Consider the following 21,839-nt stretch of genomic DNA (forward strand, 5'->3'; position numbering starts at 1 on the left):
GTCTTTTTTCCTAAATATCAAGTTGATTGCTTTAATTATTGAAAATTAATGTACTTTTTTTAATGGTTCACACGCTCATGCAATATTTGGTGAATTATTTATATTTAATTATTTTTGCTTTCTTGTTATGAATCTTTCTTACGCCACCATCACGTTGAGGCTGCACAGCACATCCATCAGAGTTCATGTGAGGACAGATTCCTGTTCACTGTGGGTCGGGGCAACAGGTTTTCATGACACAAAAACTGAGTGAGCATCAGTGCAATTTAATGATCTTCTTTCTGTACCCAGTTGCTAAGCAACCTGCACTATTCTGCCTGAAGCCGCGGCGTCCCAAAAGAAACATCACATCATTGGTCTGGAGAGCTGAGGAATGAGACGGGGAACGCAGAGAGGTTAACCCAAAGAGTCTGGCCGTTAACCTGCTTCCTGATGATTTTCTCCTCTAAATGGTCCCGCATGTTTTTAATATTACCTCCAACGCTTTACTGTAACCAAAGGTGTGATAACATTAACAGAATTAATCACGTCCTGTTACACCAGACAAGCGTGAAGCCTCATGTTGGACAAATGTGTTTCCCCTCTGGGGCTCCCCAGCCTCTTTACAAAGAGATCCCAATTAAGCCGATAAGTTTCCTAAAACTCGATCTTCAGCGCCTGACGGCAGTCTGTTGTTGGCTGTGGGCAGGAGAGAAGAACAGGAAGGCTTCAGCGTCACCGGCTCTACGCTCCCTGCCTGAGACAATTTTCTGCTGTGAATCATAGAGGTGGAGGAGAAAAGAAATAAGAGGGAGATGCTGCTGCAAAGACGCAGCTTGAGTGAAATCAAGCGTTTCGGTTTCCCTTCTCTCCAAATCCCAGGAGAGGTTGTTTTTCCTTCAGTGGTGCTTGCTCTGGCTCCGGTGTGCACAGAAAACTTTCTTTTTAAAACAACAGACAACAAATGGGCTGAAAAGGTCTGAGAGGACAGAAGCACTGCAAGAACTTTGTCGCTCCGTCCGTGTACGAGTAAAGATCTGAGACTTCTTCTTAATTCGTTGTGGTTTCATTCATGTGATATCATTGTGTTTCTCAGTGCTTCACCTTCACAGTAAACGTTCACCGTAGTTAAGCTGTGGGAACATGTAAACACAGTTAGAAATGCTGTGAAGAAAATGTGTGCGTTGTTCATGCTTTGATGGAGACGCTTCTTCTTGGCCCTGAGTGGAGTTTCTCTCAGGGAAGATCCTGGAGGCTCCTCGGAGAAAGTGCAGTCTGTCTGTAGGCGAGAACAAAGCCAAGAAGGTTTTTCCTTTTAATGCTGCAAACATGGACTAATATTTACATTTTAAAAAGGGAGGTAACACTTGCCCCTTTTAGCCCCGCTGGAAAGTCAGTCCTTGCCTTCTATTAAATATTCATACGAGCGATGGATGCGCTTATTTATTGCCCGATATTTGCCTTGTTTGCTGCCAGTGACAGCAAATGAGACCAGATTTGTTACGCTCCGTCTTTGTGGCACTGCATCCAGGAATTTGATGCATGGCTGAAAAGCTAAACATCTTAATGAATATTTCTGTGTTTCACCAGCATAAAGGAGGGCGAGAAATTACAACAAAACAAAGCACGAGTAGCAGATGTAGGCCTACTTTTAAACCTTAGTATTAGCTAAAAATGTCACATTTTGCATGTTTCAAATGTGATTATTTGGGTTAGTTTTTGAAACATTTGATTCAAACATGGCAACGGCAGCTCCGGCTTCCTCCCACAGTCCAAAGACATGCAGTTAGTGGGGTTAGGTGTGGGTGTGGGTGGTTGTGTGTCTCTGGCGACCTGGGTGTACCCTGCCTCTCGCCCTATGGTAGCAGTGATGTCTTGGTGCAAGAAGGTCCGGGGTTGTTTTCGTGTGATTTCCTTCCACAGATATGTTCGTTACGTTAACTGGTGTTTCTAAATTGGTCATGTGTATGAACGTGACAGTGAAAACATTTTCTTTGGGCTCTCTGGGTCAAGAAATTAGATTTTGTAGATCTGAGAACGTGTAGGTACCAGCTGAAAATAACAAACTGATCAGCTTTTAGATTTTAATTTGAAGCCGACTCAGTCTGAGCCTACTGAGATAGTGTTTATTAAACAGGCACAACATGATAATAATGCTTAACATCAAGCTGCTCGTGAGCAAATATGAGGTCACTAACATTTGCCATACCGCTGCAAAATGTACACATAATGAGTCTAAAACAATAACAACCATAATGACAGTAAAAAGCCTCTTCACCTGTTTTTGCCATCCGTCCCTGGGTCATAATTACTAATTACAGTAGAGTTAATCATCCACATCCAGGTGAGCACACCCAGCTGTGACTCATCCTCTCTGGCTCTTTCTCCTCCTGCTGCATCATAACGAGTGGTTGGTGCTGTGTGATTGTAGTGTAACACTGTCCCCTGGCCTCTTTGCCACAGCGACGGGTTTAATGATGCATCTGGGAGAAAACGTTGGACTCGCAGTAACGTTAGACACTTTCAGGTAACACACGGCAAAGGTTGGCGTGACCATCTGGGTCTGAAGAGATGCTAGTTCATGTATTCCTTTGCTTTTAGAGCCGTGTCCAAGAGAGCGAGTTTGCTGTTGTCCTGTTTTCATCCTGAGTTCAGGAGGTGGTGCTGGTGGGGATCAGTCTTTTTCCACTGATTCATCAAAATATCTGTCATTCCACATTTACTGGCAGGAAGCTGAATGCAGTTTGACTCTTTGGATCTTTATTCAGTCCTGGCAATGATAAAGTCTTAGTCCTACCACAGACTACACCACAACCGGTGTTCTAATACTGTATGATGCCCTCTCTTGGTCGTGAATGCCACTTCTTTGCTTCTAGTACCTCTTCATCATCATCATCATCTTCTCCTCAGCTCTCCTGAAACCTTGGTTTGTCTTTTAAAAGCTTGAAAATGATTCCACGGCTTCACTTTTCCCGGGTTCAACCTGATTTTCAGTCGCCGGCAGAGTTGTGTTGTAATTGTCTGCTGTGTCTGCTTCCACACTTGGCGCCATATGTTTTTGTTTGCCTTCTAGCTCTGATTTGCCATGTGGGGATTTTTTTAATGCGCTTACATATGTTTGTGTTGGTTACGCGTCAGACATGGTGCTCTGCTGCCCACAGACATGCTTTTGTAATGTTGCCAGCTGATCTGTGCGTTAGAGTGCCTCAGTAGTTAAAAATGCACAAAAAAAGAGGAATCGCTGTAGATGTTTGGTGGTGCCCACCCCCCCACCCCCCAGCTCTTTCCCTCCGTTAAATGTATTGTTTGAACATAAAAGCTCATTAGTAGAGCTTAGAATTAGAGTTTGATCAACTCAGAGACGATGTCTCGTGTTTAACTGTGAGAAGAGGATCCAGAAGTTTCACATTTCTTGTGTTTTCTCACAGGTTCATTTGCACATCAAGGAGAATGAAACCAGCAAAATGCTGCTCGTTTCTCTTCTTGTTCGTGGTCATTGTTTACACGACCGCATGAATTCTCAGCCGAGGCTTAGAGGAGATCTGAGCAAAAAATGAATTATTACATCCATCCATCCGCTTCCGCTTCTCCTTTTCAGGGTCGCGGTGCTGGAGCCTATCCCAGCTGTCATAGGGCGAGAGGCGGGGTACACCCTGGACAGGTCGCCAGTCTGTCGCAGGGCCAACACACAGGGACAGACAACCATTCACACTCACATTCACTCGCACATTCACACCTAGTGGCAATTTGGATTATCCAATTAACCTATCCCCACAAGCTGCATGTCTTTGGACGGTGGGAGGAAGCCGGAGTACCCGGAGGGAACCCACGCAGACACGGGGAGAACATGCAAACTCCACACAGAAAGATCCGGCCTGATGGTGGAATTGAACTCAGGACCTTGCTGTGCAGCAACAGTGCTAACCACCGTGCAGTTAACGGAAAACGGTACTTGTTCATTTGTTAATGCCTTTCATTAATTGCTTTGACAGTGGAATGACAGTAAATGTGACGTGCTTGTATTTTATGTTTTCAATCATTTATAATTAGTCACTCTGGACTTTTATCCAGGGTTTTATAACCAAACATCATTCGCTCAGCTACGCTGCTGCTGCTGCTGCTGCTGCTGTTGTTGTTGTTATTACTGTTGGTAAGGGTTTGTGATCATCGACTTCTCGAGCTATTAGTTAGTTAGTTAGTTACATTTTGAGTGCATATTGTCATCGTGCCATCAGGTTACACAAAGACACTTCTGTACCAACGCAGCTTACTTTAGCTAAACGTACCACCATGAAGTAAAAGTTGATACTGTTACTGAGCAAACATGTGGAGCGTAATATTGAGCAGTTAAAACACCTTCAGTGGTCACATGATTACCATTATATTTGCTACATTTCATGTTTTCTTGCCTGTTTGTGTTTTTCCTACGTGTACGTGGCAGACAGCTTAACAAACAGGCCTGATTTGCTGAGAGTCAATCCTCTTTAGCAACATCAAATGGGAGAATCGGATTGAAGCTTTGACCACATGCGGTCATCGTCAGCACTCCCTCTCCCGTGTAAGGAAATGCTTCATTTGCCTTCACATCTGTCAGCAATTAGCTGTAATTATTTAAGCCAACAAGGGCAGCTTCAAAGGCTGAGATCATCCTGCCGTGCCGATCAGCCTGGGATTGTTGCAGCACATTGTTTTCTACCTTGCTGTTTGTTCTCATTTGATCTGTGCAGCCTGCACTTAGTCTTGTTTTCGCAATATGCTTTGCTTATTCAGGTCGGCACCGCATGTCATGCGCATTCGTGTAAACAGAATCGATGACCTGCTACTTTTAGTAAATGTTCCTCTCTAGGATATCACAGAAAAGGTGTGTGTGTGTGTGTGTTTTTACATGTACGTATGAATAAAAGGCCTGCTGCATTCCTTACATATGAAAAGGGCAACACTGCCCACTTTGTTTATTTAGTGATTACCATAAAAGAAGCCGTCTGACAGGCTCCATCTCCTCCTCATGTTTATTAATAAGGGTAAATGTTGTGGGCTCTTATGGCTCAAGCTCAATATGTTTATATCAGTTATATAAGAGCTGTACTGGCACTGTTAGAGTGGAATCACTGGGAACTGGAAACGCGTGCACTCTGACATGTGCTGCGTCATATATACAAACAGATCTGCTGACTTTGGCTCGAGTACAAATCTCCTTTTGCTGATACACGTGTTATACCATACTTTGTAATTAAAAACTGACAGAACAGGTTTTTAAGGATTTATATGCTGCTTGCTTTTTGTTTGGGAATCAGTTGTTCTTCTGATTCCCAAACGGATAAGATGAAATGATAGAGGTGGAAACTGGTTTCCCGTAACTCCAGTTCTTCTTGGTGCTCTCTGAGCTTCGAGAGAAAAAGAATCAGTTTTTGTTTAACGACAGGAACTCAGACCTGGTTTTGGCTCATCATATACAATCACCCACAGGATATCCCCACACACCCATCTCTCTGATGGGGGGAAAGTGTCTGTGATTAGACGAGTGCCAGTCTAGGTGTCTTTGTAAATGTGAGCTGTGTGCATTTTTAAAGTGGACGCTGTTGTGTCAGGTCTCGCTGTTGTGGCATTATGAGAAACGAGGCAACGACACAAGCAGGAGCAAACATCCTGCAGATGCTTCGGTCTTTCAGGGAAATCGTTTACTGAAAGCTGTCTGGCTTAGACGAGCTCATCCCCTCCGCCTCTGGAAACACTCGGGTTGTTAGCAGCTGGATCTACTCTGAGACACCAAAGATGGTTTTCAGAAGGGAAAAATGATATTTGTACATCAAAATATATATATTTTTGCTTATAAAATACAAATTATAACGGGTGAAACGAGCCACTGTGTTGAGATAATTGTTTGAGCATGCTCAGACAGCAGCAGCTGAGGCACGTGGAACAAATGCTTTGGACCTCCCTGCTCTCATGCGTTCTGCAATATAACTGTATTTATTTCAGCTACATCACAGTCGGCACTTAAGGGCTTAATTTAGTGTGTTTACACTTTTATTCATAAAGTGTATTGTTGTCATTCAACACCACATGAATCAGCCTGACCGAAAGTCAACACTGATTCATAATTTTTAAAAAATATTACTTCTTTGGATCAAATGTATTTTTTCTTCATTTTATGCCCACATGGATTTGCACTTGTATCCAGTAGTTTTGCTCCTCTTGTACTCGAGCCCTTCTCTTCCACGTTTCCTGTCTTGTTCTTCTATTAAAGTTGTGCCTCTCGAGCTGCGCGGTGTTTCTTTGCTTTCAGAAGAAACTGTCATCCACGGTGCACGAACTGAATGCTCAGTGACAAGATGAGCACTCAGGTGTAGATGGATAGTCTGAGTGGTTCCTGTATTTCAAAGATGATGTGCACTTGTGTTTGTCCAGTAGTACTCAGCACCTTGTGGGCAGGTAATGGTTACTGTTGCTGTAGAATACAGCAAAAATGTTTTTTCTTCATATTCTAAAGCTTATAAAGGCCCATAAACAGAACTGTAGCACAGCAGTTTATAAGGGCATGTAGCAGAACACCATGTGAAATATTTCTGTGTTCTGGCCAGTATGACTTTGTGCTGCTACAGGAACATTTGGAGATTAAATTTGGGATTTAGCAAACTGAAAATGTCAGAGGGATCCGCCTTCAAACGAATCACTTCACAAAACGTTTTGACTTAAAACCTCTTCAAAGAGTTTTTCCTGTGTCTGACCTCAGCTCTCTGTTTTTCTAACTGATGTTACTTCTAAAAGTAAAAAATGTTTAATTCATCGCATTCAGCAGTAACGTGAAGTGATCCAAATCTTTGACGGAGGGAGTCGATTTTGCGACATGTCACTGGTCTACCTGCAAAGGCTGATTCTGTTCATCTGGATGTTTTCAGGGGGAGAAATGTTTCGTCATCATCCAGGCGACTTCTTCAGTCCCAGCTCACTGCAGGTTTCCCCAGTCTTATAAACACTACATTTGCACTGGCCTGCCCACTTTCTCAGTCAAATAGGAGCTCAAGGTTTCAGCGTCAAGATCAGGAGAAAATCTAGAAGTTGCTTGAAATGATTTTGTATTAAACAGTCTAACATTTTGACTCATCAACCAAAGTTGTTCTACACAACTACGCTGTAGCTGGTATATCGTATTTAACCTCCTATCAGCTGTCTCATTGGATATCCATCCATCCAGTTGTGCTTTAAAGATTAATGTAGACCAATCGTTGTGTGTGTCTGAACTACATAAACCATGAATCACTGTTTCCTTGGTGTATAGGCTGTTAAGTGGGAAATAATCTCCCTGGTGTCTCCCTCTCGTCACCTACTGTGTGTACAGAGATGTACTTGGCAAACTCCGCTCTGCTGTTCCATCTTCACATAAAGCAAACTGACAACTGTACATTAATTGTTGAGTGCAATAGTAAGTCTCCCTGTGCCAGTTTAAGCTGCGAGGCTTAACAACATTTGTGGTGGAAACATTGTGCTTCTCATTTTTTCAGTTTGTTTTCCAAATTCTGAGAGATTTCTGTGAAAAGTATTTCATTCTTGGTGAATAGAAGTAGCTAAAGATTCTTTTTGATCTCCGTGAGGCATGAAAGACATTTTTACACCAACTTGAGCAGCTGATGTTTAGCTCACCGTTAGAACCAAGGTTTCCAGTGTCAATCCTCAACCAGTGACTACTTCATGCACCTGTACCGGAGTTTGAACATTTTCGGTTAGAGGATCAAAGAGTCTATTCACACTTATAATTGGTTACATGACTGCAAACAGCAGCAATGAATTATGCAGCAATTAGTTACAGCCAACGCTTCTCAGCTCGTCTTAATGCTGAACATGTGATAATCAGGTCAAGGACAGACTTCTCAGTCTAACCAGCTACCTGGAGTTAATCTGCACTTCCGTCCTAGAGTACCCCGCAAGGAGTGATTGTGCTGATCAGGCTTTATTAGCATTCATTAGATCTCCAATTATTCTTTACTCTGTTGTCGGTGTCATCAGTCATGAAGTCGGTCTATTTATACTTCTGTGTGTGATGTTATTTCCTGACGTCTTTCTTCTCTTTTATAATTTCTTGAATCCGTTTTTTTCTAAACTAACGTTTGTCCATAAGACAAATATGGACGGGTTGATTTTGTTGGGTTCACTTCATTGAACCTGAGAACCAGCCTGTTCATTTATGTCCTCTGTAGTGGTCATTTGTTTTGGGTCTGCATCTTTTGACTTATTCAAGCTACCTACTAAGTCCCGATGGACATCCTGGGCTTTCCATTGGTTTCTTGTGTGTTTAGGCTTTTAGCTTCAAAGAGGAAGGAAATCACAAAGTAAAATGGGAAGGTTCATTTTTCCTTGGTTCTCAGGAGGTTAATCAAAGGTTGTTGGACATCAGGGTCACTGTAAGCATAAAGGTTTCTCAAAGGTGGCTTTAAAATGCAAGACAAACGAGCATGAAAAGAAAGGAGGAGCTCTGTAATTTCTTTTTTTAAATAAAACCTCATTTATTCTGTGACACTTCTACTGTGTAAGGCCCAGAGGAATATTCAGGAAATGTTATGTAATGCACTGTATTCAACTACTCACTGGCCACTTTATTATGTACACATTGCTAGTACTGAGGTACTGGACACATTCTTCTGTCAGAGCTTCGGTCCATACTGATGTGAGAGCATCTCCACATTCATGATGCAAGGATTGATATCTGAGCCAGTTATCAGTTATCTGGTTTCACTTAACCCAGCATTTGTAATCAGGCTGAGGTAGTTATTAAAACAAACTTCCAGCTGTTAGAGATGGGCTAAATTTGGGATAATATTTCTGACAGTATATATATTTTTAAAACTATGATGTATACAGCCTGCAGACAGCAGCAATTCTGAATGTAAGTAAATGAGGCGCCGTCTTTCTTTTCCACTGAGCTACCACCGCTGATGACACACTTCCTAATATAAGGTGTGAATCTATTGACCCTGTGCACGAGAAAATGCTAACTTCCTGGTTTGAGACCGGATGTGGGGTTGTACATTTCCGGTAGCTTTACTTTGCGGTCAGTCGCTACTGCGAAGATATACTCCAAAATCATGTCCAAAACTCGAAAACAGAAAGATCGCGTTAAGTTACAAAGAGCAGAAGGTGGGAACACTCACCACTGCTGTGTCATGAAAACTCTAATGATCAATTTTGACGTTTAAAGAGTTTAGATCGATCAGTTGTTTACATCACTCAACACAAGCAGAGCTGCATCACTGCAGCAGAAGACACATCGTCCACATTCAGAAGCACATCTCTGTATAGTGACTGGTCTCATGATTTAAACAGGCAAATGTTCAGCATTCAAACTACAGGTGAACAATAGTCAAACCAGATGTTTCCCCGTTATGTCGATATCAGCTAGTCAAGTACACACCTACACAGCATGTTAACAAACCGTGAAAAAAGCCACACAAAAATGAATGATTGCTGGTAACGGTTTCTATACATTAGTATTTACGAAGGGTATGTTGTGACTTACCTTAAAAATTACAGCGGTCCCTCGCTAATAACGCGGTTCACCTTTCACCTCGCTGTTTCGCAGATTTTTTAGTGCAAGTTTGCATGATTTTTTTTTTTACATCACATTGTGTCCTGATCACTGCAGACGATCTCCTCCGTGACGTCTCTCCTGTACAGTACAGAATCGCTGCATCGATCGTTAGCAGCGTGACTCTGAAGTGCAGTACTGTATGTCCACGATGTCCACGAAACGTTTTGCACCGTCAAAAAATAAAATTGGCTACTTGATTTCACCTATCGCTGGTTATTTTTAGAACATAACACCCGCGATAAACGAGGGACAGCTGAGAAATATAACATTTGAATCCATTTTCTCTTTTGCCCTGAGGTGCAGGGAAAAAATATCGACAAGTCGATGAACATCATTTACAGATATATTGGGTAAATGCCCAAGACATCTATAGAAATGTAAATCGCCGCTTGATTCATTCATTTGCTTAACTTGTTTTGGACCGTAAACCAGGCGCGAATAGGACACCGGAAACAAAGGTCCCCACAGGAGTTTCCGCACCGGAAGTAGCATATGCTAACGTGCACACAGTCTATTGAAACAAAGTGTCAGCAGCAGCATTGTAGTGCAACAGCAGTGACACATGTCAGAGGTAAGAACAAAGCATGGGTAATGTTTTCCCTGGAAATGAATTTCACAATAACTGAAGTAACTGAACCATGAAACTCTGCAGGAGCTGCGCATAATAAAACATAATGTTGTATGTTGGGTCGAGCTTTTTAACCAGTTGCTTAAAGCACTGCTTTTCCACCAGTGATCTCTGTCCACCGTTTATATTTAGCCTCACCTCTTCGATACCAGGAAGGAGAAGGAAACGTTGATCGAGTACGTCGAAGGTATCAATGCTCAATCATTAAGACGCAGAGCAACAGAACATTTAGATTTTTATTCTTTCTGTTGCAGCCTGCGTGATGTTTAATGAGAGAGGTGCCCAGTTTAGCGTCGTATATTTAGGCACATATAACAATCAAATATAAATTGTGGATAAAATTGTCTATTAGCAACAACGACGGTAAACCCAGCGTGTTCGTCCGCTTGTTTATTTTCCAAATAAACCTTTCACAATAAAGCTGAAGATCCTGTTGAGACTTTTTGAAATAAACTGAAATGATGACAAAATACATTATTCTCAAACATCACATTTCAGAATATGCATCAAACAAATGACCTCAAATAAAAACATAAGGAAACTATAAATGGTGCCAGTGAGGATGAGGCAGAACCAGGTAATTATGGGTCAAACTGGTGTTTGACTGAGTGCTCGTATTTAAACTGCTATAAATAACTTGTTGGTCTATAATAGTTGAAACATGTGTCAGATGTATCCCTCTTGAGCCCTGCACCACTTTTCTTTTTTACCGTTGTAGATGCAAACAAATACTTTGCCTTGAATGTTATTCACACAGAAATATGTGGCTTGAAAGTGAATTAACGTGTCGCAAACCCTCACGTGGACACCTGCAGATATGCATTGTGACTAAATGCCACATTGTAATTAGTTTGTACACCGACAGACAATCGTAGTAATGAAAGCTAGTGCAGACTGAGCCATGCTGAGCAATTACTTTGCTTTCAGTGTCATCGTAAGGCAGTGAAATAAGGAATTTGTCTTGCTATTGTTCAGTGAGCAGGCAAGACATATTGTGCATAATTTATTCCAGGCAATCAGTTGGTTTAAATGCTCAGAAGCACGCAGAAGACTGGCACAATGGAAGGTCTCTCAGCCTCATCATAACTTTGTCACTTATTCTGTGCGCTGACAATACATGTCATGTTACATTATTTGCCTTGGATGAGTGTGGGCGGGAAAGGCAAACAAGATTAGTTGATGCATGCACTTGTTTTTCTGTGAGGCCTTTAGAAATGGTTTAGTGAGTCAGTGCCAGTAGCACACCCATCAAGCTCATTTCTGACAGCAGTGGATATCTATGAAACTGCTGGAGTAATTCTCTGCCGGCACGCTAAGGTTGCTTCGAGGTGGTCCATCTGAGGAGCTGCTGCTTGAGACGGGCTGGATTTCCCCCCCCTAACCAGTGTGTGCTGGAAAATCTGCCTCCATTTGATTCCTTATATGCACTGTACGCCAGCCGTGAAGCTCACTTTGGTTTCTGTGGGCTGTGGGTTAAATCCTAGACCGAGTTGGGGTTTGTTGGACTCGTTCAGAGTCTACACTGAGCGGTGCTGAACAAATACAACTCATCCTAAAAGATGTTGATGGATTAAGAGGTTTTATTCAAACTAGAAAGACAGAGGGCAGCAGTAATAACTACGACCCACACAGGTTTGAATCAGCTGCAGAAGGAAAAAGAACTACTTGTATAGTTACTCTTTTGTAAAATCTAAATGCTTGCATGTCACAGAATGATTAAAATTGTTAGATTAAGACAGAATTTGCAACAATTATATTTATTTTCTTTTTTCCATTTTCCAGATTCGACCAATCAGAGCACGCTCAGTGTGCAAAGGCCTTTACAATACTTGACAGCCCTGCTGAACATCATAGTTATGTGACTCAGACATTTGAGAACTTTTAATTCAGGCTGTTTATCCAGCTGAAAAACAAAATTCCCGTCACCGTCTGTGTCCCGGTATTGGGCTGACGTGGAGCAGACAGTAGCGCCATCAGCTTCAGAAATTTCCGTAAACCCTGAACTCAGGATATTATCAATAGAAACAGTAGCAGTGCTGTAACACTGTGTGTTACTTCTGCACACACTTCAAAATCATTCTAATTTAATCTCCAGAAAGTCGTTCCAGAGCTCAGCTGTCTCTTTTTTCTCAGATGTTTTCTTATCTTCTCCTTCGGTGGTGAAGTGATGTGCGTCTTGATGTAAACCCTCAGTTGTAACGTTTGTGAAACAGCTCTTGACTGTAGACTTTGCCAGTAATGTATTCACCTCCTGACTTGGTTAGTGTGTTTTTTTTTCTTTCTTCTTGATTAATCAGCAGTCGTCCACTTCAGCTGTCTGCCTCCTTCACTTTCATCAAGGCGTCTTCATGTTACCAAATACTTTTCACTTGAAGACGGAAAAGTTAATTCCATTTCTCAATAAATGATGAAAAAACAAGACACGCCTGTAATATTGATGCATTTAATCAGTCCAGTAGTTTCAAGCCCGTAAATATAAAATTGCTGTAATTCCATAAAAAACCAAAACATAACGTGCACACTTGCATCATGTATTGGTGCTACAAATGCACACTGCATTAGAGCTGGTCTCTCCAGCCTCAGTGTTGTAGACTATTGACATGTTATCAGTGCAGCTGCGGCAGCTTTGCACTTCCATGCTGAGAGCCACTTCATCTGCTTAAACCTCTCCCTGGAGCTATTAACAGCAATGGCTCGAACAAAAAGAGTAAAATAGGTCACCACTTCAGATAACAAAGCTGATTTTCTTGATAACTTTTACAGTAGAGGCTGTAATACATTGCACAGCCCCTTCAGCTGCAGTCTATTAGTGTTGATGAGCACTTTCAGACTCTTGCAGTTGCAAGTTGTGTAACTCATCTTATTGCTTTGTTTTCAGTATCCAGTTTGTCCATGAAGACAAATGTTCTCCTGTATAGTTTCATGTTGACAGAAGACAAAATGGACTTAAATGTTCAGGGTTTCTGTTGTTAGCGCCGCTGTGTGCCCCTCAGCTACGCGCTCCTGTTTTCTGTCCATCAGATTTGATTTAAAACCATTTACTTACTTTACGTCACTGTGACATCAAAGTCCTCCAAACAAAACTGATGCATGAGCGAGAGAGAGAGAGTGAGCAGTGTGTAGGTTCATGCTAATGTCAGCATGCTAACATAGTGAGGTCATGTTTTTACAGTTGCTCTATGAGCATGTTAGCTAAATTTGAAGTGGATGATCAGGTTTTCACATGAGAATTAAGAAGAACGGTGAAGTCATCGCAGTTCATCCTTGGACCATGAATATATGTGTTTCATTTATTTATCAGCCTCACGGAGGAATAATGAGTCGCCTTTCATTAGCAGGTCATCCAGTAGCTATGAATATCTGTTCAAGTCATGTTCCACAGGGAGGGTTCACTCCCGTGACCTTTCACCTTCACGATAAGAAGCCTGTTAATCAAAGCAATTACAGTCTGTCCACTCAGTGACTACACAGGAAGAAAACACTTAAAAATCCCTTGAAAAGCTCGTCTTGTCTTCTGTAATCTGTGATCTGAATGCGATGTTGCTCCAGACACCTTTCCTTTCCAACATGAGCTCTATAAATATACTAGAGGCTTTTTTCAGTGTATTTATTGGTTTCCATTCGTGTCACTTGTGTTATTACAGTCCATGTGCACATACATGGTAATGTCTGAGCTGACAGGCGGGAGGGAAAAAGGATGGAAGACAATGAGCTGAAAATATAATAAATTTTAAAAAATTAAATCCATTTAAAATATGTCAACATGGACTTTGTGGTTGTGGCCGCTACAGTGACTGAAACAAAAGGTTGTGTAGCGTTGCGTGAGACGTAGCACTAAAGTGTCACATCCATGGTTTAAATCGCTGGAACCTCCACTGTGTTCTTTAAGAAAAGGAAAAAACTGTCAGTGACCTTGTTCTTTTATTCTTTGTAAGAAAATTTAGTGATGGAACATCGAAGCCTTTCTGCATGATAGCCCTTCAATTTAGAGCAAATCCTCTCTGCTTATTGTAGAGGAGATTTGCTATCTGTCAAAATGGGCTTTTGTGAAAAGGTATTCAGCTGTTTTTGAGCTCTGCAGTGTGTAATGAGCAGCTTTTCATAGATATAAAAATTCAGTCAAACACACATTTAACTGCTGATTGTTGGTGTGACTGCAGGCTTCTTACAGGCCAGTTGTCTGGCTGATACAGTCTGTAGTACATTGCTTGCACGAAGATGAAATACTTGTTTTGACTCTAATAAAAGCTTTGTCTTGTTCTGTTTTCTTCCTAGAAGAACATGGCACTAAAGCCTCAGGAAGGCAGAGACAGCCAGGCAGGATCCCTGCATAAGAAAACCCCTTCTAGGGTTCCCAATGGCCTGAGCCTGGAGCCCTGCAGGAACAATTTCCACCACCAGTCCTCAGACCAGGAGAACAACCCCCGCTTGGCTCACTCGCAAGGGAAAAAGAAGAAGCACCTGAACAAGAAACACACGATGGTGAGTTATGAAAAACCAAAGAAACCAGTAAGAGTAGAAGGACCATCATTAAAAACAGTTTTCTTATAAATGCTTCTTTAGTTTTAGTTTCCTTTAGTTTAAATTAAATGAGTACTTCACTCAACAACTGGTTGTTTACAGGCTCTGGAGATGACTGGCTGTGGGCTTAATGGAGCAGCTGTTGTTACACTGTGGCATTTGAACCAAAACCACAGTCTGTTCCTAACACTAACCAAGTTATTCTTATTGCATAAACCTGACCAACTTGTCAATCTGAAAGTAAAAGGCCAAGCGCAGTGCCCAAGGGTCTAATGGGAATTCACAGGTCTGTAAAAATGGCATAGCTGCTATATTAGAACACTTTGGTGGAAAGCACTTTATAAAGGAAAAAATCACATGGCATACATGCAGAGTTGGGATGCAAAAAGCATATCGACATTTTAAGGACTGAGGTTTGTCCTGTGCTTTAAAGTGATGCTTGTTGAGCAGAAAATAGATCCTCTGATGGTGTCGATGTTAATAATTAATGCTAATTCAGCGTCCAGCTGTCAGATGCTCAGAGTTTTACTGGCACGTGTACATTTTACTGATCTGTGCGGTGGGGAAAAAGCTTTTATATTTTAAAATATTAATATAGTTTAATTGATACAATGTAATTTATTGATCTAAATCTGTAACATAATGGTACTAAAGCCATGAAATAAATATGACTGAGTCTGACCGATGCGCCCCTTTTTGGTGAAAAAAGTGGGACGGCCCATTTTTAATTTTCTAACACTTTTTATTCACACGTGTTCTCCTAAATCGATTTCTGTTAAATGACTGAAGTAAATCATTTGTATCGAGGATTTTTGGAAGTTGCTCGATAAAACATTGCACCTCTAATGGTTAAATCAAAGAGTCCAAACGCTCTACAAGTGTGAAGTCTAGCTCCTGTGAGGTGTGGGTGTAGTTTAATGTATGACTCATAACATGTTTTTGTGTGTAGCAAGGTGACGAGGTCATCAGTGAATATTTGTGGCACCCTGATGCAGGAGCACAGTTTACAGCACTGTCACACACACAGAGCAGCGTCGAGCTGAATATGCAAGAGTGTGTTTCTGAGCTTCACCAGGGAGAACGTACACACAGTTTGTTTCATATGCACACAGTTTGTTTCATATACACACAGTTTGTTTCATACACACAGTTTGTTTCATATGCACACAGTTTGTTTCATATGCACACAGTTTGTTTCATATACACACAGTTTGTTTCATACACACAGTTTGTTTCATATGCATACAGTTTGTTTCATATGCACACAGTTTGTTTCATATGCACACAGTTTGTTTCATATACACTCAGTTTGTTTCATATACACTCAGTTTGTTTCATATGCACACAGTTTGTTTCATATGCACACAGTTTGTTTCATATGCATACAGTTTGTTTCATATGCACACAGTTTGTTTCATATGCACACAGTTTGTTTCATATGCACACAGTTTGTTTCATATGCACACAGTTTGTTTAAATGTACACTGTGCAGTAACAGTGTTTCAACTTTGACCTGCTGGTCAAAAATCTGTGCATTGCACACATGTGGATATCACATAAGCAAACTGCATTACATCACTTACATCACATTGTTTTTCTTCTTATTGCCTCATACCTGCCTAGTTTTAGGGGGATTTGCAGAAGTCTAAATGCTGTAACTTTTTTTTCTGCTAGTGTTTTTTCAAAGTAAAGGAGTCATTTGTCCCTCTTGCATCTTGTAATACATGGATTAACACCTGATGGGAAGCTTTTATTGCACTTAAATGAACATAACGAGTTGCCTTCCATTTGAGTAATGTCATTTCACGGTTTTCTCCTTCGCTGCTGTTTGGAGACGAGCGCGCGCGCGCACACACACACACACACACACACACTCTTGAGCAGAGCTGGTGCCAACGTAAATGGCAGCAAATATTCAGTAATAGGGTCTCTTCAGTAATACATGTGCATAGCTTCCTTTGGCAATGTCAAAAATATGTTATATATGGTATACTTTTATTTTATATGGTACACTGCGAGAAATGTAATGCTCAGCTGGCGATCTCTTCAGTCTGTTACTTTGAGATCATGTGTGCAGCTCTCACAGCCTGTTTTGGGAGGGTGTTGTAACTGTTTCATGTCCTTTCCTGTTGTTGCTATTATGGTTGTCTATAAAAAATACTCAGATATTAATATCAAATGAAGATACTCATTTACAGCAGTATGGATGCCGACAGTGCTGTATGTTCACACAGCTCCTCCCTCACTCACAGCTGAAGTAGTTAACATTCATAACGCTGATCAGTGCTTTAGGAGGGATGCCAGAAATCAGTAAAGCTCCTGTTTCAATAACACTGAAGTTAACATGTGCAATGTTAATGTTAGCAGTTAGCTATTAGTAATTATTTACAGCCACAGTTGTCATCTCTTATAGTTAACATAGCAGCTTGTGCACTTTAGTTAAATAAAAGGTGAATAATATTTGCAGGCTGAACAGCCATGCAGAGCAGATTACTCCAGATTACCAGAGTGTGGAGAAGTAATCTGAGGGAACAAAGAGTGAAATTCAGAGCAGCAGAATCAGAGTTCAGGGCTGAGGGTGTAAAGAGCTGCAGATGTTAAACTTTAACTTTCCTATTTGTGCAATCAAGTGTTTCTTCTTTTGTTGCAGCCGGCTGTGAGGTCAGACTGGTTCAGTGTTTCACACTGAGCTTCTTTACTTTAGCATGACTGTGCCGTCACACTCTGAATCGCACAAATTCATTGGTCATTTTTTGATAGTGGTCTTTGTCTATATTCAATTTCCTCGATGGTGGCAGCACGGGTGGTGCAGCGGTTAGCACTGTTGCTTCACAGCATGAAGACTCTGAGTTGGACTCGATCGCCTGACCAGGGCCTTTCTGCGTTTGTGGCGCTTTTCTTTGGGTACTCGGTCTTTCTCCCACAGGTTGGGTTCATTGATGATTCTAAATTACCCACAGGTGTGAAAGTGAGTGTTAGCCAAGCGATAGACTGGCGAGCTGTCGCTTCGCTCTGTGATAGCTAGCATAGACACCAGGATCAGAGTCTAAGATATATTTACCTAATCAATCTGTAATGACCCTCAGTAATCTGTAAAACCAATAAAACCCCTGAGCTTAATCTTCTGTGGTAATTGTACTGAGCATTTTCTTTGGTATCAAGTTCAAATTTCTAGTCTGCAGCTATAACAGATATGCAAACAATAATATTTGATTGGTTTTGTGTTGCTATGACTGTGATTGTGTGTTTCAGTGGAGAATGACGATCAGGTCCAGTCCTGATCTTCTGAGCAGCCAGCGTCTGTGGACACATTCAGACACGCGTGCCACATTTTCTCCCACGTGTGAGCTGACATGCAGGCGAACATGCAGGCGAACATTAACTCGGCGTGCGTCACCACAGCGCGCTTTCTCGATGGCTTTGTCTTGATAGTGGCAACACTAATGAGTTAATTGCAAGGCATTCAAGGTTTTCACTGGTGAGAGCTCTCCAAATTACAATGGCACACTCTGATCTCAGTAAATATCCTAAATGATTGTAACGATTACACTGCAGATGGTTTGGATAATGCAATCCGCTGGCTGGCGTGCAGCTGTGACGCACAGCTACAGTCGTCTGTGTTGAAAAAGTTTTTTGTTCCCTTTAAGATGCAGATCGACCCGTTCACCTTGATGCTCAATAACAACCTAATCTGACATCTGCATAATTGAAAAGATCATCATCATCTGTGCCTTACTCCACCCCTTTTTGCCCTCTTTGAGGAAAACGAGCTGCAGTGGAACTACGATCTGTCGTTTTTGGCCTTCAATATAAATAAATGTTAAATCTTTGTCCTAACACAAGGTTAAATTTTTAAATGTCAGAGGTTTAATTGTCCCTGCGGTCTGAATAGAGTGGCTGTTATAAGTGCTTCTGTTACCTCTGACTTTAAGTAGAGTGAGAGAGAAAGAAAGATGAAAAATTTGATGTTAAATAAAGCAAAAGGTGTTTTTTCCCCTTTTTTTCTTCTTCTTTGTTCCCCTTCCATCCAAGTTTGCAGATTGCAGCGAATGCTTTCGATCTCTGGCACTGACCCAATGTACTGAGCTGAGATACTGTAAGCTCAAGGGGGGAAATAGAGAAATGTTTATAAGCGCCTCTGACACATCGCCTCACAGTGAAGAGCCCAGATAGAGGAAGCTTCAGTGAAGATGGATGAGAGCGCAGTAACAAACCACAATGATGACTCGCTCCTCTGCCTTTATCATATCACAGTTTGTTTTTTGTCTTTTGCTCCGGGGGATTGTTTTTGCTTAATTGTCACTTGTGCCATATTGAGTTACTGATCCTGTTTTTCTAAAGAAAGACTTCCAGGCTTTAGTTAAAATGTAATCAAAGCCCTTTAAGGTCGAGGAGTGTTTCTGTGGTCAGTTAGCTCAAGGCAGTGTGTCTGTTGTGTGTGTGTGTGTGTGTGTGTGTGTGTGTGTGTGTGTGTGTGTGTGTGTGTGTGTGTGTGTGTGTGTGTGTGTGTGGTGGGGGGACCGGGGGTTTGTTCTGACAACACTGGTCTGCTCACTGATGTTGGAGTGGTGGCCTGTGGTGAACAGAGGGCCATGCTGTGAGGCCCATCTGGTCTGTGGTGCTGGGGAATAGGAAGACAAGAAGTGGGGGTGGGATTTGGGGGAGGGCAAGGAGGGCTTAGGTTGGACATCTCTCCCCAATCCTCCACATCTCAGTCTGTCTGTCTGTGTTTGTCCTCAGACGTCAGGAACAATGATTTTTACGCCTGAACGATGCAGAAGTTTGTCTGAGTTAGAGTTTGCTGAGAATCCATCAGCTATTATTGCTACATACAGATTAGCTAAGTTAGCTGTTCACCATGAGTATCTTTACACAAACAGTGCAATCAGAAATATGTTTGAAGTTTGTCCCAGTAATCCTTCCATTAAAAAAAAGGGACTTAAATTTGGAATATTATCATTATGCACACTGACTTTCACGGGACAAAGATTTGCTTTTATTAGTCAGGAGTTTAGATTTAACTATAAAGTGTTTGATTCATGGAAACCCCTCAGTAGTGTGAGAAAGTGATTACAGCGGTCCCTTGTTTATCGCTACGTTCTAAAAATAACCCGCGTCAGGTGAAATCCGAGAAGTAGTCAACTTTATTTTTTACAATTGTTATAGATGTTAAGGCTGTAAAACCCCTCACTACACACTTTATACACTTTTCTCAGACAGGCACTAACATTTTCACACTTTTCTCTTTTGTTTAAACTCTCAAAGTTCAAACCTTCTTAGAAAAATAAGTCCAGTGTTATAGAATGAAACCAAAGATCAAACCATGTTTTCAGAACAGAGCAGCTGCCAGAGAATTCAACATTAATGAATCATCAATGGTACGGAAGTAGAGGAAGCAAGAAGAATGAGTAAAGTTTGACTTTTCTGACTGTTTTATTTTGCTTAATGCGCCTTATAATCTGAAAAATACGGCAACTTCTACCTTCCTTCCTGGCGATCGTGGCTCAAGAGTTGGGAGTTTGCCTTGTTATCGGAAGGTTGCTGGTTCGAGCCCCGGCTTGGACAGTCTCGGTCGTTGTGTCCTTGGGCAAGACACTTCACCCGTTGCCTACTGGTGGTGGTCAGAGGGCCTGGTGGCGCCAGTGTCCGGCAGCCTCACCTCTGTCAGTGCGCCCCAGGGTGGCTGTGGCTACAATGTAGCTGCCATCACCAGTATGTGTGTGAATGTGCGGATGACTGGATGTGTAAAGCGCTTTGGGGTCCTTAGGGACTAGAAAAGCGCTATACAAATACAGGCCATTTACCATTTACCATTCCTTTAGCATGTCCAGAAGTCTGACTTTTTATGCGATGGTTAGCATCTTCCTCTGCCTTTGGGTGCTACTGCAGGAGCCTTTGACGGTGCAAAAAGTTTCATTGACATTGTTGTGTTTGTTGGGGAGAAAACGTACAAACATACAGTGCAGCACTTCAGAGTCACACTGCTAGCGATCGAAGATTTATGTCAATTTGACAAGCTGAACACATTCTGTCCTGTACAGCAGACACGGCACAAGATTGATTGACAGTGGTCTACAGCCAGTCAGGACGGAGAACACAATGCGCAGTTAAAAAAAAAAAAAGCCTGCAAAATTGCACAAAATAAATCAGCAACAGGCGAACCGCGTTACAGCGAGGGACCACTGTACGTACTCGTGCTACTGCAATCTGGCACCATAGCAGTTGAGCGTGTGCACGTAGCCACCATATCTCACCGCAGTGCATGTGTAGAATAATTCTGTTTAACGAGCAAATTCTCACAATTGATTGTGTCATTTTTTTTTATTGCTTTTAGGATGTTCTCACAAAAATACAACACGTGTAATTACTTTCATCTCAGCATTAATAGTTTGCACCTTGATATCCTTTTTGCAAATCCCTCCAGCACAATAACTGAACTCTGGATTAAGTGCGATCTTTGGCATCACAGGCTGTCAGCTGCTCGTGGTGTTATATTGGCTCCTATAACAGTGTAGTGTAATGGGGATAATGAGCCCCTTCTGTGTTTGAGCAAATCACACTGCTGGTTGTGTTTTTTGGAAATAAGCAGGTCTTTCAGAACAATTAAAAAGAAATCTGTGGATTCAACATGTTATTATCTTTTAAACGTGCAAATAGTCTCACGATGCTTTCCTCTAAAGAGGTAAAAAAAAATCCATCCATGTTTGCAGTTGAATATGTGTACCGTAAGTTTTTTGTGACAGTTTCACATTTTATTTAAAAAGTAGGCGCCTGTCACTGCTTCACATTATCGCCTTCTGTTAGTCACACCTGAAACGTGTGAAAAAGGAGATGTGCTCTTTGGGTTTGTCCCAGCTGTTAGGAGTAGTTGCTGTGTAGGCTGCAGAGGAGCGCCCAGTCCTAAGGGTTAAGGACGCCTCCTTGAGAAGTTTAAACCAGAGCAGCCAGTCAACCACAGGGTACTGGCCTCTGGCTCCACGAATCATCTCACTGGCTAGATCCTCCGAAAAGCAGTGCCTTAGGCCTGCCAGAGGGCGCGTACTATCATTCAGCAGCAGTCCTCCTACCTGTACTGAACTCTTATTTTAGTCAGCTAGTAACCAAGTGTAATGACATCAAGGTAAAAGC

The 21,839-nt window shown here is 41.8% G+C and overlaps 1 protein-coding gene across 7 annotated transcripts in view; it reads left to right on the forward strand.

Moving 5' to 3' along the window:
• Positions 1-21,839, forward strand: part of auts2a (activator of transcription and developmental regulator AUTS2 a) — a 336,075-nt gene that overhangs the window by 63,319 nt on the left and 250,917 nt on the right. For 5 of the 7 annotated variants that reach the window (XM_084941432.1, XM_084941426.1, XM_084941430.1 and 2 more), the window contains exon 3: positions 14,466-14,672. In XM_084941432.1, coding sequence (XP_084797558.1) covers positions 14,466-14,672 — 207 coding nt within the window. The remainder of the gene's footprint in view (positions 1-14,465; positions 14,673-21,839) is intronic. The other 2 variants (XM_084941427.1, XM_084941431.1) reach the window with 1 other exon arrangement.

This window comes from Perissodus microlepis, chromosome 10 (assembly GCF_051167445.1).
Source record: "Perissodus microlepis isolate ML-2025 ecotype Zambia chromosome 10, ASM5116744v1, whole genome shotgun sequence".
In the NCBI taxonomy this organism is placed as follows: Eukaryota; Metazoa; Chordata; class Actinopteri; order Cichliformes; family Cichlidae; genus Perissodus; species Perissodus microlepis.